Source organism: Rhinatrema bivittatum, chromosome 3 (assembly GCF_901001135.1).
Source record: "Rhinatrema bivittatum chromosome 3, aRhiBiv1.1, whole genome shotgun sequence".
Taxonomy (NCBI): Eukaryota; Metazoa; Chordata; class Amphibia; order Gymnophiona; family Rhinatrematidae; genus Rhinatrema; species Rhinatrema bivittatum.
Window position 1 is genome coordinate 164,062,669 of NC_042617.1, and position 24,932 is coordinate 164,087,600.

The window sequence follows — 24,932 nt, forward strand, 5'->3', positions numbered from 1 at the left end:
CTAGTGGCCAAAGAGAAGTTCAGTCTGAATAATCACAACACTCTTCTGGATTTCTGCATCTACTTTACATTTTAATGATTTTCTCCTCCAAAGAGGAGATGTAATAATACACTTGCAGCTTTAGTGTTTTTCTTAACTACCAGTTTCTCTTTGAGAGCACATTAGTACAAAAGATCTAAACTTGTAAACTAATGTAAGAAACATAATTGTGTAACCTGATGCACCAACATTTTTTTTTCCATTTTCTGACTATGGGAAAGGCGGTTAGTTCAAAGGCCCCTATGCCCAGTCACCTGGCCATCAATTAAAACAGACCTGGACTGATGTGAGCTACTGCTGCTGCTTCAGCAAGCCTGGATACATGGGAAGATTCCTCATTTTGGTGGCTTGGTACTGACTGGAACTACGCCTTACCTTCACAGAGGAGAGGATGTAGGGAGGGGGTAGAGACAAAGAAGTAGGATAAAGCAAAAAAAAAAAAAAATCAAATATTAAAAAACAAAAACTCTTAAAAAAAAATTTACAAAAAAGAGAACAAATGAAAAACAAATCCCCAAAACAGATACAACAAAAACAAAACCCTAAGAAATAAAGCAACACTCCTCCTCTACAAAACTGAAAAAAGAGCAAAAAGAAGGTGACAAGGAAATTATTTTTTCCCTGATTTCTAAAAGTTTTGGCTGGTGTCCAGATATTCTAGATATTTTTCTACCCCATTTGTTTTAATGCAGATACTTGAAGAGTTTCCTTGCAGAATTTTGTTGACTTCCTTTTCTATGAATATCTTTTTATTCTGTAATGGGCTGAGCGCACTGTTAGCTCCCGTTTAGCCGCGCGTTTTTGACATGCTATTTTTACCCCTTATACAGTAAGGGGTAATAGTGCATGGAAAACGCGTGGCCAACCCCCCCCGAAACTAATAGCGCCCGCAACATGCAAATGCATGTTGCGGGCGCTATTAGTTATTTCTGAGCGATACAGAAAGTAACACCTGCCAAAGGCAGGAGTTAATTTTGGCCGGCACTGGGAAAGTGTACAGAAAAGCAGAACAAATTGCTTTTCTGTACACCCTCCAACTTAATATCATAGCGATATTAAGTCGGAGGCCCCAAAAATTAAAAAAAAAATTAAAATAAAAAAAAATAAATTTAAAATCAGCCCGCGGCTCGTGGGTTGGAAGACGGTTGCTCAATTTTGCCGACGTCCGTTTTCCGAATCCGTGGCTGTCAGCGGGTTTGAGAACAGACGCCAGTAAAATTGAGCGTCGGCTGCCAAACCCATTGACAGCCACCGCTTCTGTCAAAAAGGAGGCGCTAGGGACGCGCTAGTGTCCCTAGCGCCTCTTTTTACCACGGGCCCTAATTTGCATATGTTTGTTTACTGAATCGCGCGCCCAGGAGAGCGGGCGCTCGTCGGCTCTCCCGCGCATCTTACTGTATCAGCCCATATGTAAGGAAGAACTATGCTTCTACAGTATTTCATGTGAACATTGCTCATTATTAGTCTTTTTTATTAAATTGCTATATTTATAGTTTTAATTTAGAACATTTGTTCATTAGGATGCTTTCACAGTAATTGGGATGCATACAAACTATTGAATCACCTTTAAATTGCCAATAAAAAATGACGGTAGATTACTGTGAATCCAAAGTCTAACTGAATATAAATTGGCCTAAATGATGCTGTCCTTTACCTTTCTTGCACCTTGCAGACGAATAAGGAAAAGTTACCATTGTTGATTATACTCTGGGGGGGTTTAGGATCTGTTAGGTCCCAAGTGAAGCTTGTTTCTCTTGTTAGGTCAGAACTAGAAATTCCACAAACCAACTGGAGAGATAATTGAGGAAAATTACGAAAGCGATCTAGCTGGCTCTCTAAAGAGCTAGCCCGCTAGACCCTCCAGGGTTAAAAACTACACCCACAGAGCATACATGTAAAAGAACTTGCTAGAGAAACTATCTGGCTAGTTTCTTTTTGAACGTTCACAAACATGAGGATACAAAAGTACACCCATACCTTGCTGCTAGGCAACTTAGTGAAAATTGCCCTCATTAAGAATGTGTGGGGGGAGAGGGGGGCAAGAAACAGCATGATGCTTTTCCTGAATCTTGACAATATTGGGCTTTCTTGGCAACATAAGCAGTCCTTACAGATCACCTTGCCTGCTACAGCTGTTGGCATCAATAGAAGCTGCAAGCTGGCCATCACATGCCAAAGCTTAAAATTAGTTGCTGTGTCCAAATAGCTTTGAATTTCCAAATGTAATTTACAAAGAGAAATCAATTACCTTGGAGACACTCTAGAGACTTTTTAATTAAAGACATGTTTAATTTCATGGCTATATCCTTTAAATTTCCTGAAATAAAAGCAATGAATTATTTTTAGAGGAAGAACAAACTGCAAGGTCCATATACTTAAAGCAACCTTGCCCGCATTGATCCACGGAGTGCCGACAGATTTCTGGCACGGCTCAGGCAATATTTCAAACAGCACTCTTATTTCAATCCACTAAGTACAGAACCATGCTAAAATTGCTCTGGGTAGGCTGTGGAGTGTCCCCTTCCAATGTTGCAAGGAGCCAGGGAGGGGGGAAGGGGAGGGGTGAGCCTCTCTGCTCTCTCTCCCCCTGTCACCTAGTAGTCTCTGTGTATTTGTCTTGCGCCTCTGCTCTTCCAGCTGGCCTGAGTGGTTCCCTGATCATCTGGTTGAACTGTGAAGTGCTCTGAATCTAGGGATCCCTGCAAAATTTAAACAACTTATGTGTGAAACCTGCAGGCTGTGGGAGGGAGCAGAGAGGAGAGGCACTGGCAGCAGAGGGGTGTTGTACTTCTTCCCCCCTGGCTTGCCCCCCTCCCTCTCCCTCGGGGTAGTCACATGATTGCTCCAACCCATTACAATGGCCTTGGTTAAGTAGCTACATAGTTGGTTAGACTGAAATGAAGAGTACAGTTTTATCAAATTTAGCCTTTGTCTCTTTATCTATTAGCAATTTCTATGTGGTAATCCTAGAAAAAGAAAAAAAAAAAACATTATAGCAAATACAATTAACTCAGAATCAATACATTAATATTTTTTCCTAACATGCTATTATATGACCATACCCATCAAAATTATGAAATCAATAAATGATAAAATAATTTGATCTATCAAGGTGATTCACATAATTTTTCTCAGGATTCAGTTCAACTGCATTGTTTTAGAGACTGAGAATATGTGAAAAAAAATAAGCTTCTCTATTACACAAATAGAAGTTTTGATATAAAGAGTTTAACCTTAATGTAACCCCCTCCTGAACACCCTTGGGGTGTGGGTTCCAGAGTTATAGCCCTCAGACAGAGGAGCCTTATCAGTGTGGATTCCACTGCCAGTTTCTTGAGCTGGGAGTGGCAAGGTGATATCATGAACCTGTCCTAAGGGATGTTGCGAAATTCCAGAGCGTAGCCTTCTCGCATGATGTCCAGTACCCATTTGTCTGACGTGATTTTGGGTCACGTCAGACAAATGGGTAGAAGAGGAAAAGTCAACCTCCTATCTCCTCTTCCCATGGATGGGTCGGCCCAACTTCATTGGGAAGCTCGGGTCGAGCATGAACCCGAACCTGTCCCTCTTTTGGTTTGCTGGTTCCGAAAGGACTGAGACCTCTCCGAGGGTCGAGGCAACTGGAACAATGGGTTTATGTAGGGCTGGGAGCCCCTGGTCCAAATCCTCATGGGAGAGGGGCGCTGAGACCTCTTTTTCCTATCTTCCAATAGTCGGGGCACTGGAGATTCGCCCCACTTACTGGCTAGCTTCTCTAACTCACTTCAAAATAGGAAGGATTCCTTAAAGAGCATCTTTGTAAAGTTCGCCTTAGAGGTTGCATCCGCTGACCAGTTCTGCAACCTGTTGTGTCCGTTGGTTCCCGACGCCCTCTCTCTGCCCTCCTTACCTCTTTGGCGCCTCCCTCTTCGTCCGTGAGAAGATTGGCTGCTGCGGCGTCCTTCTGCCGAGGCCCTCCGGCGTCCCTGGACCGGCTAGACACTGCAACCCGCCATGTTTCCTAGAGGCCTAGGGGTGCATGCGCGACGCGGCCCCAACTGAAGTACCAGCGATGGCGCGAACCTCGGGGGCGTCCCCCGAAGATGACGTCCCCCAAAGATGACATCACCCACAATAAGGTCTTAGAATTTGCTAACACATCGAGTTAGCAAGGAATGACTATGGACTCGCTTCGACTTTCCAAGCTACTCTGCCTCCTCAGACTTACTTGGGTTACTCTACCTAAGTTACTCTGCCTCCTCAGACTTACTAGGGGTACCCACTCCTCAGGGGCCTCGCTCTCTCCTTTGTTTTTTAGGTGACAGTCTGGAACCGGTACTTGCTCCTCGAGGGCCCTCGTTCCCAGACTTACTCGGTACTCTCTTCTGCCTGGAAGTCATCACTGCCAACTACATCAGTGAGTTACCATCGCTCTCTCAGAGCTTTCCCTGGAAGCAGGTACTCACTCCTCGAGGGCCTATACATTCCATTTCCTGGGCTTCTGTGAGACATTGTGTGAATGTTACCATCTGGTTCAGTACATGAACTCTGCATACCCTGCCTACTCACTATATTTCAGTTTCTCTATAGCTCAGCCTCCAGGGATCGCTGTTCCAGTATCTGAGGGACTACAGCCCAGCCGGGCATTCCAGCTCACTACTGCCACCTCTGGTGATTCAGTATACTGTCTAATAAAAGAACTAGTGTGTGTCTGTCTCCATACTCTGAGCCTGACTGGTGGTCCCTCTCGGGATCTTCCCCCGGGGGCGTGGTCATCTGCCACCAGTCCGAGGATCCACCCACAACTCTCCTAAATAAGAACAGATTGCTAATTCCAAGCAGACTGTTAACTCCGAACTGTACACAACCATGGCTGTCTTCTGGCCGCCACCACTGAGGCTACTCCTCTGGCCGAGTATGTACTAGGTCTGAGCTTGCATCTGTCAGGAAGGCTGCAGCGGGTTCAATCACCTCTCTGGCATGCGCCCCAGAGCTATCTGCCTCTATCACGAGGAGTAAGCAGGAGCGAACCACCAGGGCACAGCAGGAAGCGATCTGCAGTGTCATTGCTGTCGCATTGAAGGCTTGCTTATGAATGGATTCTCACCGCCTATCGTGAGCATCCTTCAAAGCCACCCCTCCCTCAGCAGGGATGGTTGTTCGCTTTGAGACGGCGCAGACCATGGCGTTCACTTTGGGGAAACGGAAGCATTCCTTGACCGCTGGATACAGAGGATACAAGGCTCCCAAGCCCGACCTTCTTTAAAACTTGCCTCTGAGCCATCCCATTCCAGGTCAATCAACTCCTGGATGGCTTCCAGCATTGGGAAGAAGCAAGAAGCTTTACGAAGGGACACTAGGATGGGGTTCTTCTTTGGTTCCGCCATAGGATCCGTGCCTGGAACTCCCAGAGTCTTCAGGGTCTGAGAGACTAGTGCCGGTAATTCATCTTTGTGGAAGAAACAAAGCATGGTCTGGTATGGTTCCAGGCCTGGAGGCATTTCCCCGTCCTCTAGTGGATCTCAGTCTTCATCTGTGGTATCTGGGTCCCTATCAGGCATGGCATGTCTCATGGCCCACAGGCAGGGCCAGGAGAGCTAGGCCCTCCCTGTTGGGGCTCAACTCATGCAGGGACCGAGGCTGACTGTGCCTGAACAAAGGCTTGGAGGCCCTGAAAAAATTCCAACCAAGAGAAGGTCGCAGGATCCATATTTGTCCCAGGGAGAACTGGGTAAGGGGCCCTTGAACTGCCCTCTCCCGGGGAGGGTGCCATCCCGGAATTGCTCAGGTCCGGGGAGCTACTGGATAAGGTTGCAGCTGACCCGTCCTCCGATTGGGATGGGCGGTTATGCGCAAAGCTATGCACGCAGCTATGCGTATATTTATGCGCACGTTAGGCACACAGTAGGCAGGCCCACACCGCGTGTACCGAAGGGAGAAAATTGCACTCACCAAACCACACGCAAGGTGGCACTGTCACGGATCGCCTCGTGGAGAATTGATCTAGCCAAAAACGGGGCCTAGCCCATTGGTGGGGCCACTCAACCCGCTTGGAATCCCCTTTCCTTGCCCAAATGGAGATTGGGATCGAAGTCAGTACGGCGAGCTGAGCAAGGAGATCGGAGGAAAGACTTACCGAAGCCCTTTCATGTCTCTGGATCGAAGGAGTTCTTCTCTACTTACTTGATCTCAGCGCTTACTGGCTGAGTACAGAGATGGTCTCCGGCTGCAGGGGGAGAGGGCTTTGGCCTTCAGCACCGTGCTTGTATTCTGCACCCGCTGCCTTTCAGCTGCTTTAGCAGCTACGTCCACGCTGGGAACCAGCTACCGGACCAAGGCGCATACCTCTGAGGGGTCTTGGAAATCACCTTAGGAAATCTCAACCGGGGGAGGGACCATTAGGTATCACCGTAGGAGAGCGGGGCTCGATCTTCTTTTAAAGTGAATGTAAAAATGTCTTTGTGCTGCAATCCCACTAACACCATGCTAGTGTGGGTATAGCGTCTACATCTGCTAGGAGATGTAGAGATTCTGAAGAGCTGAGGTCACTGCAGGGGTATATCTAGGGTGACATCAGCTTTGAAACCTGACTCCATCTCCCATCTGCTAGCAGAGGAACACATAACACACTTGGTCCTGAGTCCATCTAGCTACACGCTAGGAAAGTGTTTTTGTGATGACAGGCACCAATTCCTATCTAGTGAAAAGGCCATGCAGATGTCTTTATTTATTTATTTATTTATTTGAAACTATTTCTTTTACGCCTATACTAGAAACTCGTACTAGGCGGATTATAACAAGATAAAATTGTATCAATAAAATCACATTATTACATGTATTAAAATATATAACATAACCAAATATAATTAAATTAGATTTAGAAACCATCTTGCTAAAAGCTTCACTCGTACAAATCTATCAACTGCTATATACTCTTGTAAACAAGAATGCTTTCAGTTGCTTGCGAAATATTAAAATGTCTTCAGTATTTGTAAAGCATTCCAAAGTGAGGGCCCAATTGTGTAAAAGGCATGTTTGTGTCTCCATTAGATGGGCCTCATTAATAGAGGGTATCTGTAATAAAAATGTACCATGTGAACGTAAATTCTGATTTGGTGTATACCTTTTAAGTAGGACTGATAAATAAGATGGGTTTTCAAACATTAATGCTTTAAAAAGGAGCATCAAAATCATAAGTGCCATTTGCTTGTTGACAGGAAGCCAATGAAGCTTGACCAAAAATGGGGATACATAGTCCCATCTATGACCACTTGAAATCAGGCGAGCAGCGGAATTCTGAAGCATCTGTAGTGGAGTGGATGGAAGATTCAGGAAGTTTCACAAACAGTGAATTGCTATAGTCAATCGCTGTGAGCACAAATGATTGAACAATTGTACGAAAATCATGTTCTAAAATATATCATATGTCTGAGCAAGCGCAGTTTGTAAAAGTCCGCATGCAAAATATGGTAAATATGCAGGTGAAAGAACAATCTGGAATCAAACATAAATCCCAAATCCTGAATTACTGCTTTAAAATAAGTATTCTTCCCCATTGTATGAAAAAACTGACATTCTGCTTCTGCAAATAATTAGGATCTTTTAAAAAACAAATGCCAGTCTTATCAATATTTAACATACGATGATTTTCGCATATCCAAATACTAATAACTTGAAGAACTTCATTAATTACGACCAGTGTTGCTTGAAAGGAACCCACTACCAGAAAATACAACTTTACTTCTCCCACCACTGCAGTGACGGCAGTGCCACGCCTCTGGGCACCCATCTGTCTAGTTGCCTGTTCCAGTGGTCCTGACTTGATGTCCAATCATCAGTCACTGGTCTCAGATATGAAAGACTGCTGTTATGCGTCATTTTGGTTACCATTTTGGTCAACTGGAGGACTATAAAAACTCACCCCTGATGAGAAAAAAGCAAAAGAGGAATGAACACAGGGGGACCTTTTTGCTTTTAAAGAAGTGTGCATTTCTTTAGCAAGAAAGAAAGGAAAACTCTCATTGGAAACCGCACAGTTTGAAAACATGTTTTTTATGGCAAAAAGAATACGAGGGTCTGATTGCTTCCATATATCATATTTTAATTAGGGATAATTTACTGGTATTTTTTCTCCTACTGTTTTCATGACTCACTGGAAAAAGGAGTTACAGCTTGAAGTCACAGATTAGCAATGATTAGAAATCTAACTCAAAACTATGAAAGTCTCACTTTGTACTACAATGTAAGAAGCAAAAATGCAAAATTTAATATCACTTTATATTTGAATCTGGAAAGATGCCACACTATTTTCTCTGAACTCTTCTCATTACTGGAGAGCATGCAATTCTGAAGGATCTATGGAATCCATATTGAAAGGGATTAGCCAGACAGATCCTGGGGATTTAAATTTCTCACTAGTCTGAATGTCCTCAAGTTATCCGGCTAGGCTTGCATTCACTAACTCAGGATTTTATCATGGAAGGGGGCCAAATATCCATGGGGCTGGGGAGGTAGTCCTGAGATAATTTGTTCCTGCCCAACAAATTATTTCAGCAGTATTGCTGTGTTCTTTTGTGGAAAAAGCCTTCGAGACAAAAGAACGAGGCTGAGGCCTATTCAAAACGCGATGGCAGCCCTTAAAACACGGGGCCACCATTACCTTAAAGGGTTCTGCGGGCCAACATGGCTCCCCCCCCCCCCCACAACTAACAAAAAATTCCCCAAGGTTCTTATTAGATCTCCTCTGCCCACCCTGGGCTGTCAATTAAGATGGCCCCCCCCCCAAAAAAAATAGATTAAAAGCGACAACACCACCCCTCCATCCACCCCCCTCTTTATTCACTCAAACTCCTCAAAGAGTGAGCCCCCTCCCCACAATCCCCCATTTCCATATAAATAATAGGCTCTTACCAGCGCCCCCCCCCCCTCACACCCCAAGCCTTCAATAATTGTTGGTGGGTTAGAGGACCCCCACCCTGGACCCCCCTGGACCTCCACCTACACCAGTACCTTAAAATCATCATTGGTATTAAGTTGGAGGATTGGGGTTGTCTCATAGTCCCAGACCCAGTTGGCACCATTTTCCAAAATTCGCCAAGCAGACCATAGTCACATTGCGCTTTCTATGGGAATATTCAGCATTATAGCCATGCTGCTGAATATTCCCATCAATTTAGCCAGCTGTGTCAGAATATTGACACCCCCCCCCCCCATATAACCACAACAGCTATACCTGAAAGGTTTGCACAGATATATATGAAGTACATGCTTCAAAGCAAATAAAAAAAGAATTAAAATTAAACTACATTGTGCCCAGAACATGTTATATGCATCTCTAATGCAAAAAATTAATAGATTGACATTATAAGGTAGTGAGAGGTTTGAGTAAGGGTTAAAGAAAAACATGTTTAGAAAAAGTAATATAGAAAATACACAGAAAAAAGGAAAAAGTACATTGAAGCTCTGCAAAGTCTTGGAGATATACACTATTGATCCTATATAATACAGGCAATGGGATCCAAGAATTTGGTCTTCATTATAATTGAGCTTGCATTATATTGAGTTTATACAAATCTGGCTAAACATGGCCAGATATTCAGCTGCTGCCACTTAGTCAGATATATCCATACTTATTGAGCTATGTGGTACTGAATATCTATCAAATTTGAAAGAAATGAAATTGGGAGCCAATTTGTGTCCATGTTGTAAGCAATCTCGAATTATATCAAACTGCGTTATATTGGGTCTACAGCTTACTTAAAATGAGCTAAAGCTTTGCAAATTCTGCTAAGTGGAAGAAAGGGAGGAGAACCAGATCTCATATTTTGGATCTGAATCAAATCTGAGATCTCTGCTTTTTTATTGCTAAAGTATTGTTACAGGTAAGCATCTCTGCTTTCTTCGAAGATAAGCAGGATGGTAGTTCTCATACACAAAAACACAAGATATGCTATACTGGGTCAGACCAAGGATCCATCAAGCCCAGCATCCTGTTTCCAACAGTGGCCAATCCAAGTCACAAGTATCTTGCAAGTACCCAAACATTAGATAGATCTCAAGCTACTAATGCTTATTAATTAATAGCAGTTCATGGATCTTTTCCTCTAGGAACTTATCCAAACCTTTTTTAAGCCCAGTTACACTAACTGCTATAACCACATCCTCTGACAATGAATTTCAGAGCTTAACTATGCGCTGAGTGAAAAATAATTTTCTTTAATTTGTTTTAAATGAGTTACTTGCTAACTTCATGGAGTGCCCCCTAGACCTTCTATTATCTGAGAGAGTAAATAACTGATTTACATTAACCTGTTCAAGTCCTTTCATGATCTTAAAGACCTCTATCATATTCCACCTCAGCCGTCTCTTCTCCAAACTGAATAGCCCTAACTTCTTTAGCCTTTCCTCATAGGGGAGCTGTTCCATGCCCCTTATCATTTTGGTCCTCCCTTCTCAGTACTTTCTCCAGTGCAACTATATCTTTTTTGAGATGCAGCGACTAGAGTTGCACACAGTATTCAAGGTGTTGCCTCACCATGGAGCAATTCAGAGGCATTATAACATCCACCATTTTATTTGCCATTCCCTTCCTAACGTTCTGTTTGCTTTTTTGACCGCCAAGGCAATTTGAGCCGATGATTTCAATGTAATGAATCCCTAGCTACAGGCTGCTCCCCAACATAAAAGGGAACAACAGGCACAATAACAATGATGCTGTTGGTAACAAGAAGGGGAGTCAGCCTGAACCCAAACAATGTGCCCTAGGTGGAACAGAGTTGGGTTCTACACTTCAAACAGGTTCCGAAGGACAGACTGGCCAAACCTACTGTCGCATCAGCCATTTCTATCCTGGCAATAGTACAATGTGAATGTGTGGAAAAAACGTCACGTTGCAGCCTTACAGATCTCCTCCACGGGAACTGCTTGCAAGTGGGCCACCGACGCTATTATGACTCTGACAGAATGAGCCTTGACATAACCCCCAAGATGCAGACCTGCCTGGACATAACAGAAGGAGATGCAATCTGCTAGCCAATTTGATAGTGTCTGTTTGGCAACAGCAACACCCAACCTATTCTAGCAAAAAAAATAAAAAGTTGGGTGGAATTTCTATGGGCTTCTGCCTGCTCCAGATAGAAAGCTAATGCTCGCTTGCAGTCCAAACTGTGCAGTGCTTGTTTGCCTTTGTGCAAATGGGGCCTGTGGAAGAATGTTGACAGGATGATGGACTGGTTAAGTTGGAAGTCCATCACCACTTTAGGCAGGAGCTTAGGGTGCTAACGCATGACAACCCTGTCATGATAAAACTTAGTGTAAGGTGGATAAGTCACTAAGGCCTGGAGCTCACTGACCCTGCATGCTGAGGTGACTGCCACCAAAAATATGACCTTTCAGGTAAGGTACTTCAGGTCACAGGTGCACAGCAGCTCAGAAGGAGATGTCATTACCTAACATCGCTTTGAGGTCACATGACACAGCAGGAGGCCTTAAGGAAAGCTTCATTTGAATCAGGACCCTCATGAATCATACAACTACAGGCTTTACAGAGATGGACATACTATATAAACCTTGGTAGTATGTGCCAATTGCTTTGAGATGAGTTCTAATGGAGTAGTTTTTAAGCCAGCTTCTACCTGATTGCCCTAAGCTCCAGGAAGTTGATTTGACCAGAGCTTTCCTGAGTGGAGCAGAGACCCTGAGTGCTGAGCCCATCTACATGAGCTCCCCAGCCCAGGGCAGATGCATCTGTGGTTAGGACAATTTGGATAAGGGGACTTCGAAAAGAGATCCCCCGTTCCAGATTTGAAAGTGCCCCGCCACCTGAACAATGAGTCCTGGAGAGAGGGGGTGACTCGGATACAATCCTGGAGGCTCTGAGTGACCTGGTTCCACCGTGACCTCGGGGTCCATTGGGCTCTGCACATGTGTAAATATGCCAGGGGAGTGACATGGATGGCTATGGCCATGGGGCCCAACTGGCTCAACATGTGCCAGGCTGATTCGTGCTTGCTCTGCTGAATCTCTGCCAAGATGGTCGTCAAGGTGACAGCTCTTTGATGAGGCAGGAAGGCCTTGGACTAAGCCATGTCTCGCAGGGCTCCTATGAAGTCCAACTGAAGAGACGGGCTGAGATAGGACTTTGGGTGTTTGATGACGAACTCTAGTTACTCCAACACCTGAATGGTCAATCGCAAGGATCTGACGGCCCCTGCCTGAGATGTACTCTTGACCAGCCAATCATCCAGATATGGGTAAAAATGCATTCCCAGCCTGCAGAGATGCACCACCACCACGGCCAGGCATTTTGTGAAGACTCGTGGGGTTGACGCTAGCCCAAACAGCAATACCTTGGACTGGAAGTGCTGTTTTCCCACCTCAAATTGGAGATGCTTGCTGTGACAGGGGAAGATTCTGATGTGAGTGCATGCATCCTTTAAATCAAGGGAGCATAGCCAGTTCCCTTTTTATAAAACTGGGATCAAGGTGCCCAGGGAAACCATCTTGAACTTTTCATTTTTTAGAAACTTGTTCAAGGTCCTTAGGTCTAGAATGGGATGGCGTCCTCTTGTTCTGTTTGGAATTAGAGTACTTGGAAAGAATTCCCACCTTCTTTGCCCTAATAGTATGGGCTTGACCGCCCTGGCCGTTAAGAGGGGGGAGAGTTTCAGTAGCAGTACCTCCTGATGCGCTACCGGCCTCAAAAAGGGCATGGAGAACAATTTGGCAGGACACCCGATAGGTTCAATTGACAGACAATGGAAAGAACCGAATGATCTGAGGTTATACTAGGCCACTGGTTCATGAAGAAACACAGCCTGCCCCTGACTGGAGTGTCCAACGTCCTGGGTACAGGTGACTGGTCTATATTCCCTATGACCCAGACAAAACCCCGTCCCTGAAATTAACTGAGGCACCGCCTGGGGCTTGGGGCTCTCTGCTGCTTGGGATGGCTGCAGGAGCCCTGATGGTGTTGACAGGAGCAATGGGACAGAGGATAGTACTTCCTTTGGTGAAAGAGAGACTTCCTTTGTCCCTGTCTCGCTGGCCTCTTAGAAGAGGAGGACAGGTCGAGAGTGCCTGCAGAGAACTGTTGGAGGCTTTCAAAATGGTCCCAAAGTTGGGCCACGGCGTCCCTCACCCTATCTCCAAAGAGATTCTCCACAGTCCACGGCACATTAGCGGGTTGTTCCTGTACGTCTGGACGGAGATTTGAGGTCCGCAGCTATACCATTCTGCGGGTACCGATTCCTGCTGCAAAGACTCTCAATGCCATCTCGAAAACATCGTAGGTTGCTCAGACTTCGTGTTTCCTGCACTCCAGGCCCTTAGGCACCAGCGACATGAGGGAGTCCTGCTGCTGTAGAGGCAGCTGCTCGGCCACCTCCTACACCTGCTTTCAGATGTCCCGCGAGTATTGATTCATATAGAGCTGGTAGGCAGCAATGTGGACAATGAGCATTGCGCCTTGAAACACTTTCCTCCGAAGAGCATCCATCGTTCTGTGGTCCTTCCCCAGGGGTGCCGAGGAATGGGTCAGAGAACACTTGGCCCTCTTGAGGGTGGATTTGACCACCACAAACTAGTGGGGCAGCTGACGCTTATCAAATCCGGCAGCTTGCTGGATGAGATACACCCTGTCCACCTTCTGTAAGGGGATGTTCCCATATCTTCAGCAGCAGTTTCTTAAGCATCTCATGCACCGTGATATCGTGATCTCCTTAGGAGGTGAGGTAAGCCGGTCATGAGCTCCGTGGCCGGCCAACGCAGCAGTACCCTCTCCTCAAAGCCCCCCTCCTGAGGGTCTGAGTGGCCTTGGCAATCTGTTGCGGAGGTGGATCCTTGGCCCTTGGTGGTGTTGGCGCCACCCGAGGGGGAAACCCCCACTGGTCCCACCGTCGGGAGGTGGGGCTGAACGGGAAGTGGAGGCCGACTGGAGCTTCGCCAATACCAGCCCTCATACCCCGCAGGTTGAGCCCTTGGTTACCAGGGCCGGCTGGTCTTAGGTGGGCCTCCGCTTGGTTGATCCCTGAGAGAGTGTCCAAGGCAGCATGCCAGGAAGTAGCGGAGGCACAGGGTCTAAGGGAGCAAAGTCGAAGACAAGGTCAGGTTCAAGCTGAAGTCAGGGCAGGTGGCTGGAGACAAGATCAGGTTCAAGCTGAAGTCAGGGCAGGCAGTTGGAGACAAGATCAGGTTCAAGCTGAAGTCAGGGCAGGCAGTTGGAGACAAGATCAGGTTCAAGCTGAAGTCAGGGCAGCGGTTGGAGACAAGGTCAGAAACAAGCAAGTGTCGAAGCCAAGGAATCCATCCAAGGGGTAGTAGGGAATCAGGAAGCTGGAACACAAGGACTGGAACAGGAGCACGAAGACTGGAACTAGATTGGGTACAGGAATAGGAACACGAACGAGCAGCAACTAAGCACACGACAGAAAGTGTGGAGACCTGTTGCCAAGGCAAGCTCTGACTGTCAGAGCTTGCCTTAAGTAGGCCCCGATCAATGACATAATTTCCGAGGGCCGGCAGCCTTTGCCTTCCGTGGACCCTTTAAAAACAGTAAAGGGGCGCATGCGCCTAAGGCGGGCAGACGCGAGGAGCAGTCGGTGTCGGCATCTCTGCTGTGTTCCCGAGCATGCCGGCGGGGCTGCTAAGAAGAGAGCTGCGCAGAGGGCACCCCCTCCCCATCCCTGGAGAGCCCGGGCCCGCCCCCACCATGGCGGCACGGCAGGTGAGGAAGGCCGGTCGCGAGCTCTGCGGCCGGCCGATGCAACACATGCATAATTTGTTTGCTAAAAGGTTTATGTGTAGTACAAACAAAAAAATTATTATATTGTCTTTGAATTCTTAATCCCAGTGGTACTGCTTGTTCCTTAGTACTGCACCATGGCAGATGGTAATCTCTCCTCCTATGTGGGCAATACTGATTCTATGATTATTTGACATAGTGTTAGATAGTCTTAGGAAGAAGAATATTTCTTTTTAACATTATGTAGCTCTGCATTTCAGGGCTTCTCTTTAATGTTAATGAATTGTGAGGTTTAAGAGTATATACAATGCTATAAAATAGCACTATGCATAGCAGAGCAGTTCAACATAGCCAAGCTTTACAATATTCTTGCATTGCAACACTGCACTGACTAGTAAAACCTTTCATGGATATTCAGTGGAGGGCTGCTGATTAGGTGCTCTGCTGAATATAATTGGATAAAGCCCTTGTTAGCTGAATAACTTTAGAACTGCTTTCCAGAGTGACTAGATTTAGTTGAGTACGCTGTTCGGCTAATGCTTAACCGAGCACCCTTGCCATTGGCTTTAAAAGACTGACTGTATTTGAGCAGGAGGCAAGAAAGTGTGGTGATAAACGGAGGTCATTCCAAGGAGAAGGATGTTACTAGCAGTGTTCCTCAGGGATCGGTCCTTGGACCTATTCTTTTCAACATTTTTTTGGTGTGCAGCATCGCAGAAGGATTGTCAGGAAAGGTTTGTCTTTTTGCAAGTGATACCAAAATCTGCAACAGGGTAGACAGCCAAGAAGGCAAGGAAAATATGAGGAATGATCTAGTGAAGCTTGAAGAATAATTTAGGGACTGGCAGTTAAAATTTAGTGCTAAAAACTGCAGAGTTTTGCATTTCAGATTCAGAAACCCATGGGAGAGATAGTTTAGGGGGTAAATTTTTGAGCATGAAGGAGGAGCAGGATCTGGAGGTGATTGTATATAATGATCTTAAGGTGGCTAAACAAGTAGATATTGTGACTGCAAAAACCAGGAAGATGCTTTGGTGCACAGGGAGAGGAACGGTCAACAGAAAGAAAGGAGGTGATATTGCTGCTGTTTATGTCCCTGGTGGGATCTCATTTGAAATAATATATACAGGTCTGGAGACTGCATCTTCAAAAAGATATAACCAGGTTCAGTCCAGAATGATCAGAGGTCTTCATTCTAAAGCATATGGGGATAGACTTAAAAATCTAAACATGTACACCTTGGAGGAAAGGCGGGAAAGGGGAGATATGATAGAGCCGTTTGAATGCCTCCAAGGTTTCCATGCAGAGGAGGTGGGCCTCTTTCAAAGAAAAAGAGGCTCTAGAATGAGGGATAATGAGATAAGGGTATAAAGGGGTAGATTAAGGAGTAATCAAAGGAAATATTTCTTTACAGAATGGATAGTGGATGCATGGAACAGCTTTTCTGTAGAGTGGTGCAGTCAAGGACAGTATGGGGTACATTTTCAAAACTTATGTGCGCGCGTCCATGTTCGCGTGCTACCCGGCGCGCGTGATTTTATAACATGCCAGGTTGGCGTTCGCAAGGGGGGATCTAATTCAGCAAAATTGTGCGGCGATGCATCGGGGCCTTCCCCAGTTCCCTCTCAGTCCCTCCAATTAAGGAGCGGACTGGGAGGGAACTTCCCAACCCCCTACCCTAATCTCCCTTCCCCTTCCCCTATCCTGCCCTCCCCCTATCCCTATCCTAACTACCCCAGTTTTTTTTTGTCTTACCTTTTGCTCCTGCCAAGGAGCAGGTGCATGTTGCGTGCGCCAGCACCCTGCCGGCATGCGATTCACCAGCACAGCGGCAATTGGCCGCTGTGCTGAGCACCTCTAGCCTCGCCCCGCTCCCGGACTGCCCCATTTTAAAGCTTCGGCAGTTACATGCATCCTGGGGTTTACGCGCGTAAAGCCCGGCCACGCGCATAAACCCCAGGATTTACTCACGCCAGGGTTTGAAAATCTACCCCTATGTGAATTCAGGAAGGTATGAGGAAATGGTAAGGATCGTAAAGCTAAATAGTAGGTGTGGATGGACAGACTGGACAGTCCAGAATGGTCTGTTTCTGCCTTCATGTTTCTCTGTTTCTAAACAATTTGCCAGATGACTCAGAGGCTTTCAGAGCAGTGGGATATTTAAAACCAATGGTTTGCCTGGCTAATTCCTGAACTTAGATGACAAATAATTTCAGTATTGACCTGTTTATTTATGTAGTCATAAGTGTGCTGCTGGATGCCTTACAGGTTTTCTGTTCTTCCATTTATAAAGAATTATTTTTTGGTTCAGCTTATTATTTATAGTCGGTGCACTATAAGCTCTTTGGCATGTTTTTGTGTGGCTTATGATCAGACCACTTTCTGGAGCTATTGATTTTTTATGTTGTATGATTTTACCCTTTCTGTATCTTCTGACCAGGAGTCAGACATTTGTACTTAGAATTCAAGGTAGCTGATTGTCTACCTAGGTGCAAATGACTTCAGATTTTCAGTGTCTTTGTATCCTAAAATATTGACATATTAAGATATGATTGCATTTTTTAAGAAACCAGGTTACAGTTTTTTAAACTTAAGATGCTCATGCAGGGAAGGGCTCCTCAAGAGCTTTCTTACTTCCTTGCAGCAATTGCGAAAAAAAGCAAATAAAAATAAATGTAAGGAGGCCTGGGAATGAAGAGGAGGCTTGATTCCCTTGCCTTTCTCAAATGCTGCCTATGAACAAGGATGTATTGTGTTGCTTCTAGAATGTCATCAAGTGACTTCTCTTGTATTCTCATGTTCACAGCTGCACGATCTGATGAGTGCTCCGTTATAATGGAAAGGTTTCGGATCTTCCGTGCTGAAAAGACCTATGCAGTAAAGACAGGGAAGTGGTATTTTGAATTTGAAGCTGTTACTGCAGGAGACATGAGAGTTGGCTGGTCCAGGACCAGTTGTCGGCCGGATCAAGAGCTTGGCTCAGATGAGCAAGCCTTTGCCTTTGATGGCTTTAAGGTTTGTATGCACATCATACTTCAGTTACCAGTTATCTTTTGTACATAGAATATCTGGTATTATCATTTTAATAAGTAAAAACCATCCAGTCTTGCTAATATTATATCTACAAGTTATACTAGCTTTTTGGGTGAGGCAGTGTCATAATCATTATAGATGTTGCTCCAGATTCTTATACCTTTGATCTGTCTGTTAATTTTTCTGCATAGTATAAAGCAATGACTTCTGATAAGTATTACCACAGGATGTCCTTTGATGCTAGCTAAATATGTAAATGAGCCTGTATTCTGAAGAAGGTTCGGTGTAACAGCTGAGTATGAAATATTGTATTATTTTTCTCTAAAGTTTATCCAACCAAAGGGCATGTCCTGCTTAGTGCTAGAGGCCGTGCTTTGTTTATTGCATTTTCACATGCAAGGCTGTTCGTCAGAGTAATTATAAGGAACAAAACATTTATGATGGGCCTTGAACCTAAGACCTGATGTTGTTGGTCTGGGGCTCCCCAACACTTTCCCGAAGCCTCCTTGCAAAAAGGTTTCCGGGGTGCAAAAATTTAAGGAGTGGATTTTGAAAGTTAAAGTTTGTAGCTATCATTAAAATCATCCATTGTACCTGAAGACTGGAGGGCGGCCAGTGAATCTCCAATATTTAAAAAGGGCTCCAGGGGCGATCCAGGTAACTATAGACCAGTGAGCCTGACTTCATTGCCAGGGAAAATAGTAGAAACTATTCTAAAGATCAAAATCACAGAGCATATAGAAAGACATGATTTAATGGGACACAGTTAATATGGATTTACCCAAGGGAAGTCTTGCCTCACAAATCTGCTTCAGTGAATGGTAGGAGCATGTATGTTATAAAATCGGGCGTAGATTTGTGCACAAATCTACGCCCGTGTGTACATCTTAAAATGTGGCCCTTATCTTTCATGCATATTCATGGTTGCTATCCAAAAAAACAGATTTTCAAACCTGCATGCGGGCGTACATGTGCACACGCTACCTGGTGCGCACACATGTACGCCCAATTTTATAACATGCACGCACACCTTATCTTCCCTTCCCCTACCTCGCCCTTCCTTTCCCCCCTACCTTTTTCTTTCTTTTTCTTTTATTTCCAAACTTACTTCAGCCCTGGGGCTGAAGTAAGTTGCACACGCTGGCCGAGCGAGGCTCTGGCCACACCCCCACTCCGCCCCCGGACTACCCCGCCTGCTCCCCCTTCCCCTTCCCCGGACCACCTTGCCCCCTTCCCTTCCCCCTCCCATCCCACCCCCTCCCTGCCCCCAGACTATCCCTTTTTGCAAGCCCCGGGACTTACACGCGTCCCGGGGCTTTATGCACATCGCCGGGCCTTTTGAAAATAGGCCCGGTGCGCATATGACCGGTTACACGCGTAAATCCTCTGAAAATCTGGCCCAGAATGTTTAGGTGTGCCTCCAGGATTGGGTGGGGTAACATTGGAATATTGTATCCAATTCTGGAGGCCGTACCTCTGGAGGGATATAGACAGAGTGGAGATAGTCCAGAGATGGGTTATTAAAAATGGTGCTGAGTCTGCACCCAAAGCCCTATGAGATGACACTATAGGACCTAAATAGGATTACTCAGAGTGAAGAAGAGACATAAGAGTTTCAAATACAAGAAAGATATGAATAATGCACAAAAGCAAACCTTTTCTTTTTTCATAGAAATGAAATGCCAGATCATTCTTTGAGATTCTAAGGGGATAGACTCAGGAGCAACGTCAGGAAATATTTTTCCATAGAAAAGGTGGTAAATGAATGGAACACCCTCTCAGAGCAGGTAGTGGAGGCTAAAACAGTAACAGACTTCAAGAAGTCATGGGATAAACACAAAAGAGCCTTAGCTGCCAAAAGCCTGAAGGGATAGTTTAAACATGATTTAGCAACCCCACAGGCTACGGGGGTAGCTGACTACAATTTCTCAAAGACTGGCTGGGTCAGTGCAGCAGGTTGCTGCCTGTAGGGTACTGTCCAAGAACAGGAAGACTGAGGCTGAGAGAGGTATGGTAGGCCAGTGGAAATTAGTTTCGATCTGTGCCCCCCTTCTTCATGTTTTGGTCCAAGAAGCAAACTTTAGAGAGGAGATGGGGGAGAGGATTTTCAAGTTTGCACCAAAAGGGGTACACATGCACTGGAAGCGAATTCACAGAATAAGATTAAAATAAGTAGACCAGAGGGATGACAATTTTCAAAAACCATTTATCTAGGTAAATAGGCGGTCTGAAAAAAGTACAAAGGAGAACAACAAAAATGATTACAAGAACAGAGCAGCTCCCATATGAATGAAAGCTATACAGGTTAGGGTTCTTCAGCTTGGAGGAGAGACTGAGAAGGGGATATGATAGAGGTTTATAAAATAATGAATGGTGGGGAACAGATAAATTGGGAATGGTTATTTGTCTTTTCCAATAGTACTAGAACAAGTGGACATGCCATTAAACTACCCGGTAATAGATTTAAAACAAATTTAAGAAAGTATTTTGTTTAATTTTTTAGTAAATGCATAATTAAGCTGTAGAATTTGTTGCCAGAGAATGTGGTTGAAGTTACTAGAGGAACTGGGTTTAAAAATAGTTTGAACAAGTTTCTGGAGGACCAATTCATTAACATATATTAGGCTGGCATAGGGATTGGCAACTCCTGCACCAGGGAAGGAATCTTCTGGGCACTTCCAGATTGGCCACCATTGAAGACAGGATGCAGAGCTTGATGGAGCCTTGGTCTGACTCAGAAAAGCTCTTCTTATGTTCTTAAACTAACATCTTGGAAGATTTTCTTTAAAATGTTTACATTTAGAATACTGAGAATGGAACTCATTAAATGAATAGACATTGAACTATAGTTGTTGCTATAGATAGTATCTGATTTATTTTTAATTTTTTCCTTTCTAAAACTTGAAACATAATACTGAAATGCTTTCTTAAGCTCTTTAAATAGAAAATGGGCCAGTTAATATAAAATTATTTCACATTACTAATGGGAATAGCATTGTCACAAAGTTAATAACAGGATTTCTACTGCTAAGCCTACTTACATTAGTCATACACATTGTTTGGAGTGATCAGTAGAAGTATTAGTTCTAAATTTACATTTGTTCAGGAGTATAATAACTAGTTATGTAATTGAGGGAGATAAATTCCTTGTCTGTTTCAGGCCCAACGATGGCACCAAGGAAATGAGCATTTTGGTCGATCCTGGCAGGCAGGAGATGTGATGGGATGCATGGTTGACATGAATGAACATACCATGATGTTCACGCTGAATGGAGAAGTCCTTCTAGATGACTCTGGTTCAGAGGTTGCTTTCAAAGATTTTGAGGTTGGTGATGGTAAGTGCTTACAGTATTTGCATTTCTGCAACATTTCATACTTGATATGCAATATTGGTTGTATTCTGTGATTGGATCACTAGATGGGGGTATTGATCAAAATTTTCTCCCAGGACAAGCAGGATGGTAGTCCTCACATATGGGTGACGTCATCAGATGGAGCCCTGTCACGGAACACTTTTCTCAAAGTTTCTAGAACTTTGACTGGCACACTGAGCATGCCCAGCATGCCATAATCCCTGTAGCCACAGGGGTCTTCCTTCAGTCTCTTTTTTTCCACAGTACAGTTTGCGTTTCGGGTTAGGAGCTCTGTGAGATTTCTCTTACCTTTTTTCCTCATTGAAAAATTTGAAGTTTACTTCTTTAAAAGTTCCCTAACAGTGGTTTCCGTTCCCTCCGACGCTCGGTGAGTACTTTTCCCTTGTTCTGGTCAGTTCCTGCCACCTTACCAATCGGTTCCCGCAGGTCAATTGTTTCACACCCTTTTTTCGGCATGGTGACCGGATTCAGAAAGTGCCCAGAGTGTCCACGAACAATGTCGAACACGGACCCTCACATGGTGTGTGTTTTGTGCCTGGGCCCATCGCACGATGTCCGCCGGTGTCCCGACTGCACTCAAATGACTCCGAAAGGCAGATGAGCTCGTCTTGACAAGATGGAGTCTCTCTTCAAATTAAAGTTAACTCCATCGATTTCTGCCCAGTCATCACTGGCGAGTAAATGTCCATCCATCAACAAACCTCGCTGGGAGCAGCAGGGGGACGGTGACCGTCTGTCACAGACACCATCCAGGACATCGGTAGCATCAACCTCAGTGCCGGGGAAAGACTGGACCGAGCATCGAGCGGAAATATCACCACTGGCACCAATGCTAGTCCACACCCAGTGCCGGCACCATCATCGAAGTGGCATCGATGGCCACTCCCCGGGCCCTTTGAAGAGGGCCCGGGGAGTGGAGCCCCCATCCTCCTCTGCACCCGATACCCCAAGGCGTTCCCCACTGACATCGGTGCTGGGTACTGCGCCTCCACAAACTCCAGTGGAAGGGCCAGTAATGCCTAGCCTGCCTCCCCCTGTAGTTGCGCTATCCACACCAGCTTTCAGGGAGGAACTGGACACCCTTGTCCACCAGGCAGTCCTCGATGCCTTCCAAAGCCAGCAACTGCCATAGATGCTGGCCCCCATTCCGGCATCGACCTCAGAACCATTGATGTTTGCACCATTGCTGAACCGTCTCGATACCCTCATTGGTGCATTCCCGACTCAGCCCATTCCATCGGCAACAAGTCGGTCATCGAGACCTCTGCAGCTCCTGAAACCTGTTCCGGGCTCTTTGGAGGAAGATGACACAACTTCTAGTCCGACTCCTGCTCCAGGTCCATCGGGGCTCTCGAGGCCTAAACGTCCTCCATTCCCCTCGATGCCATTGATTCCATCAAAGCCTCCATCGATGCCAGTACACCCTCCATCGATGCCTACGTGCCCTGGAATGTTAGACATTCTCCCTCCTTCAGGAACTCCCTATGACCCATGGGATACCTCCACATCAGAGGACTTGCTCTCAGAACCTTGTCCTCCAGAGGAAAGATGGCAGTCTCCTTCCGAAGACCTTTCCTTCACCAACTTTATCAAGGAAATGTCTGAAACCATTTGTTTGTTGATGCCCCCAAGGAAATTATGGCCATTCCAGTGCATGAAGTCTTTTTGGATCTCCGACACCACCTATGGGAGCATCCTGGCACTGTTCCACCAGTCAACAGAAAAACAGATGCAACATACCTGGTGCAACATGCCCCAAGTTTTCAAAAACCACAACTTTCTCATCAATCTGTTGTGGTGGAATCCACACAGAAGAAGGCTAAGTGATTACATCCACATTCCTCAGCTCCCCCTGGCAAAGACCAGAGGTTCCTGGATGGACTGGGTCAAAAAATCTTCCATGGCTCCATATTGGTACTGCTTCCATAGATTTCTTTGGTATGACCCAGTACCAAAGAAATCTATGGAAGCAAGTCCAAGATTTCGCGGACTCCTTGCCTCAACAGCAGCAAGAAAGCCTGACTGCCATCATCCAGAGGGGGTTTGAAGTAGGGAAGCATGAAGTAAGAGCTGAATATGACTCCTTCGAGACTGCTTCCCAGTTATCAGCAACAGGAATTAGTGCTAGAAGATGGGCTGAGCTGAAAACTTCTGATTTAAGACCTGAGGTCCAAGATAAGCTTGCTGATCTCCCATGCACTGGAGACAATCTCTTCTGAGATAAAATACAGGACGCAGTGGCTCAGTTGAAAAATCACCACAAGACCCTACATCAATTGTCTACAGTCACTATGGACGCTCCCTCCTCATCCCGCAAAAGCATGAGAAGGGACCCTAAAAGACCATTCTACTGCTCACGCAAGTACTATCCTCCTGCATCTCGAGCAAGACCAGCCAGAGCACCTCAAAGGGGACATACATGCCAGCCCAAAGCACCCAGAGCACAACCAGCCCCACAAGCTGGTCCAGCCTCCAGATTTTGATGCATTCCCAGAGAACAGCAGCCAATCGTCAATGAACCCAAACCCAGGAATACATGTAGGAGGCCGTCTGCACCACTTCTAACACAATCGGCGCCTCATAACAACAGATTAGTGGGTAATATCCATCATAGCCCAGGGATACCGTTTAAACTACCTCTCAGTGCCCCCGGACTCTCCACCCAATTCACTGTGGGCCCGAAAAGACCACACATTGCTTCTAGAGTCAGAACTTTCCACCCTTCTGTGAACCAGGTCTGTAGAAGTTGTCTCCCTGGCACAGAGAGGCAGAGGGTTCAACTCATGTTATTTTCTGATTCCAAAAAAATTGGGCGGTCTCCGCCCCATCCTAGACCTCTGTAATCTCAACAAATTCCTTCAAAAAGAAAAATTCAGGATGGTGTCTCTCGGCACTATGCTTCTTCTATAACAGCAAGGAGATTGGCTTTGTTCTCTGGACCTTGAGGACGCATACACACATATCGCCATATTTCCACATCACCGCAAATACCTGTGCTTCATAGTGGGTTACAGACATTTTCAATACCAAGTTCTACCCTTCGGTCTGGCCTCAGCATCTCGAGGGTTCACAAAATGCCTAGCAGTGGCTGCTGCACATCTATGCAGAAGCAACATACATAAGTTTCCTTACCTGGACGACTGGCTAATAAAGAGTCGATCCAAGCAAGGAGCGCTCAACTCTCTAAAGCTCACTACGAATTTTCTACACTCGCTAGGATTTCTGATAAATTACCAAAAATCCCACTTGAATCCATCTCACCTCCAAGCAAGGAGCTCTCAACTCTCTAAAGCTCATTACGAATCTTCTACACTTGCTAGGATTTCTGATAAATTACCAAAAATCCCACTTGAATCCATCTCACCTCCTTACCTTCATTGGAGCAGATGTGGACACCACAGTTGCAAAGGCCTTCCTGCCCAAAGACCACACAGACATTCCCTTCAAACTGGCTACATCTCTGTGCCTCAGCCCATCAATTCCTCAGATTGCTGGGCCACATGGCTTCTACAGTCCACGTCACTCCTATGGCCAGGTTAGCTATGAGAATAACTCAATGGACTTTGAAATCTCAGTGGTTCAAGCCACTCAACCTCTTTCATCCCTGATCCATGGCTCAGTGTGCCAGTCAAAGTTCTAGAAACATTGACAAAAGTGTTCCGTGACAGGGCTCCATCTGATGATGTCACCCATATGTGAGGACCTCATCCTGCTGTCCTGGGAGAATACCTGTTACAGGTAAGCAACTCTGCTTTCTATATCTTTAA

At 45.5% G+C, this 24,932-nt stretch overlaps 1 protein-coding gene across 1 annotated transcript in view; it reads left to right on the forward strand.

The window, feature by feature from the left end:
* Positions 1-24,932, forward strand: part of RYR2 (ryanodine receptor 2) — a 1,771,220-nt gene that overhangs the window by 921,173 nt on the left and 825,115 nt on the right. Inside the window, 2 exon segments of the mRNA XM_029593907.1 lie at positions 17,565-17,773; positions 20,952-21,126. Coding sequence (XP_029449767.1) covers positions 17,565-17,773; positions 20,952-21,126 — 384 coding nt within the window.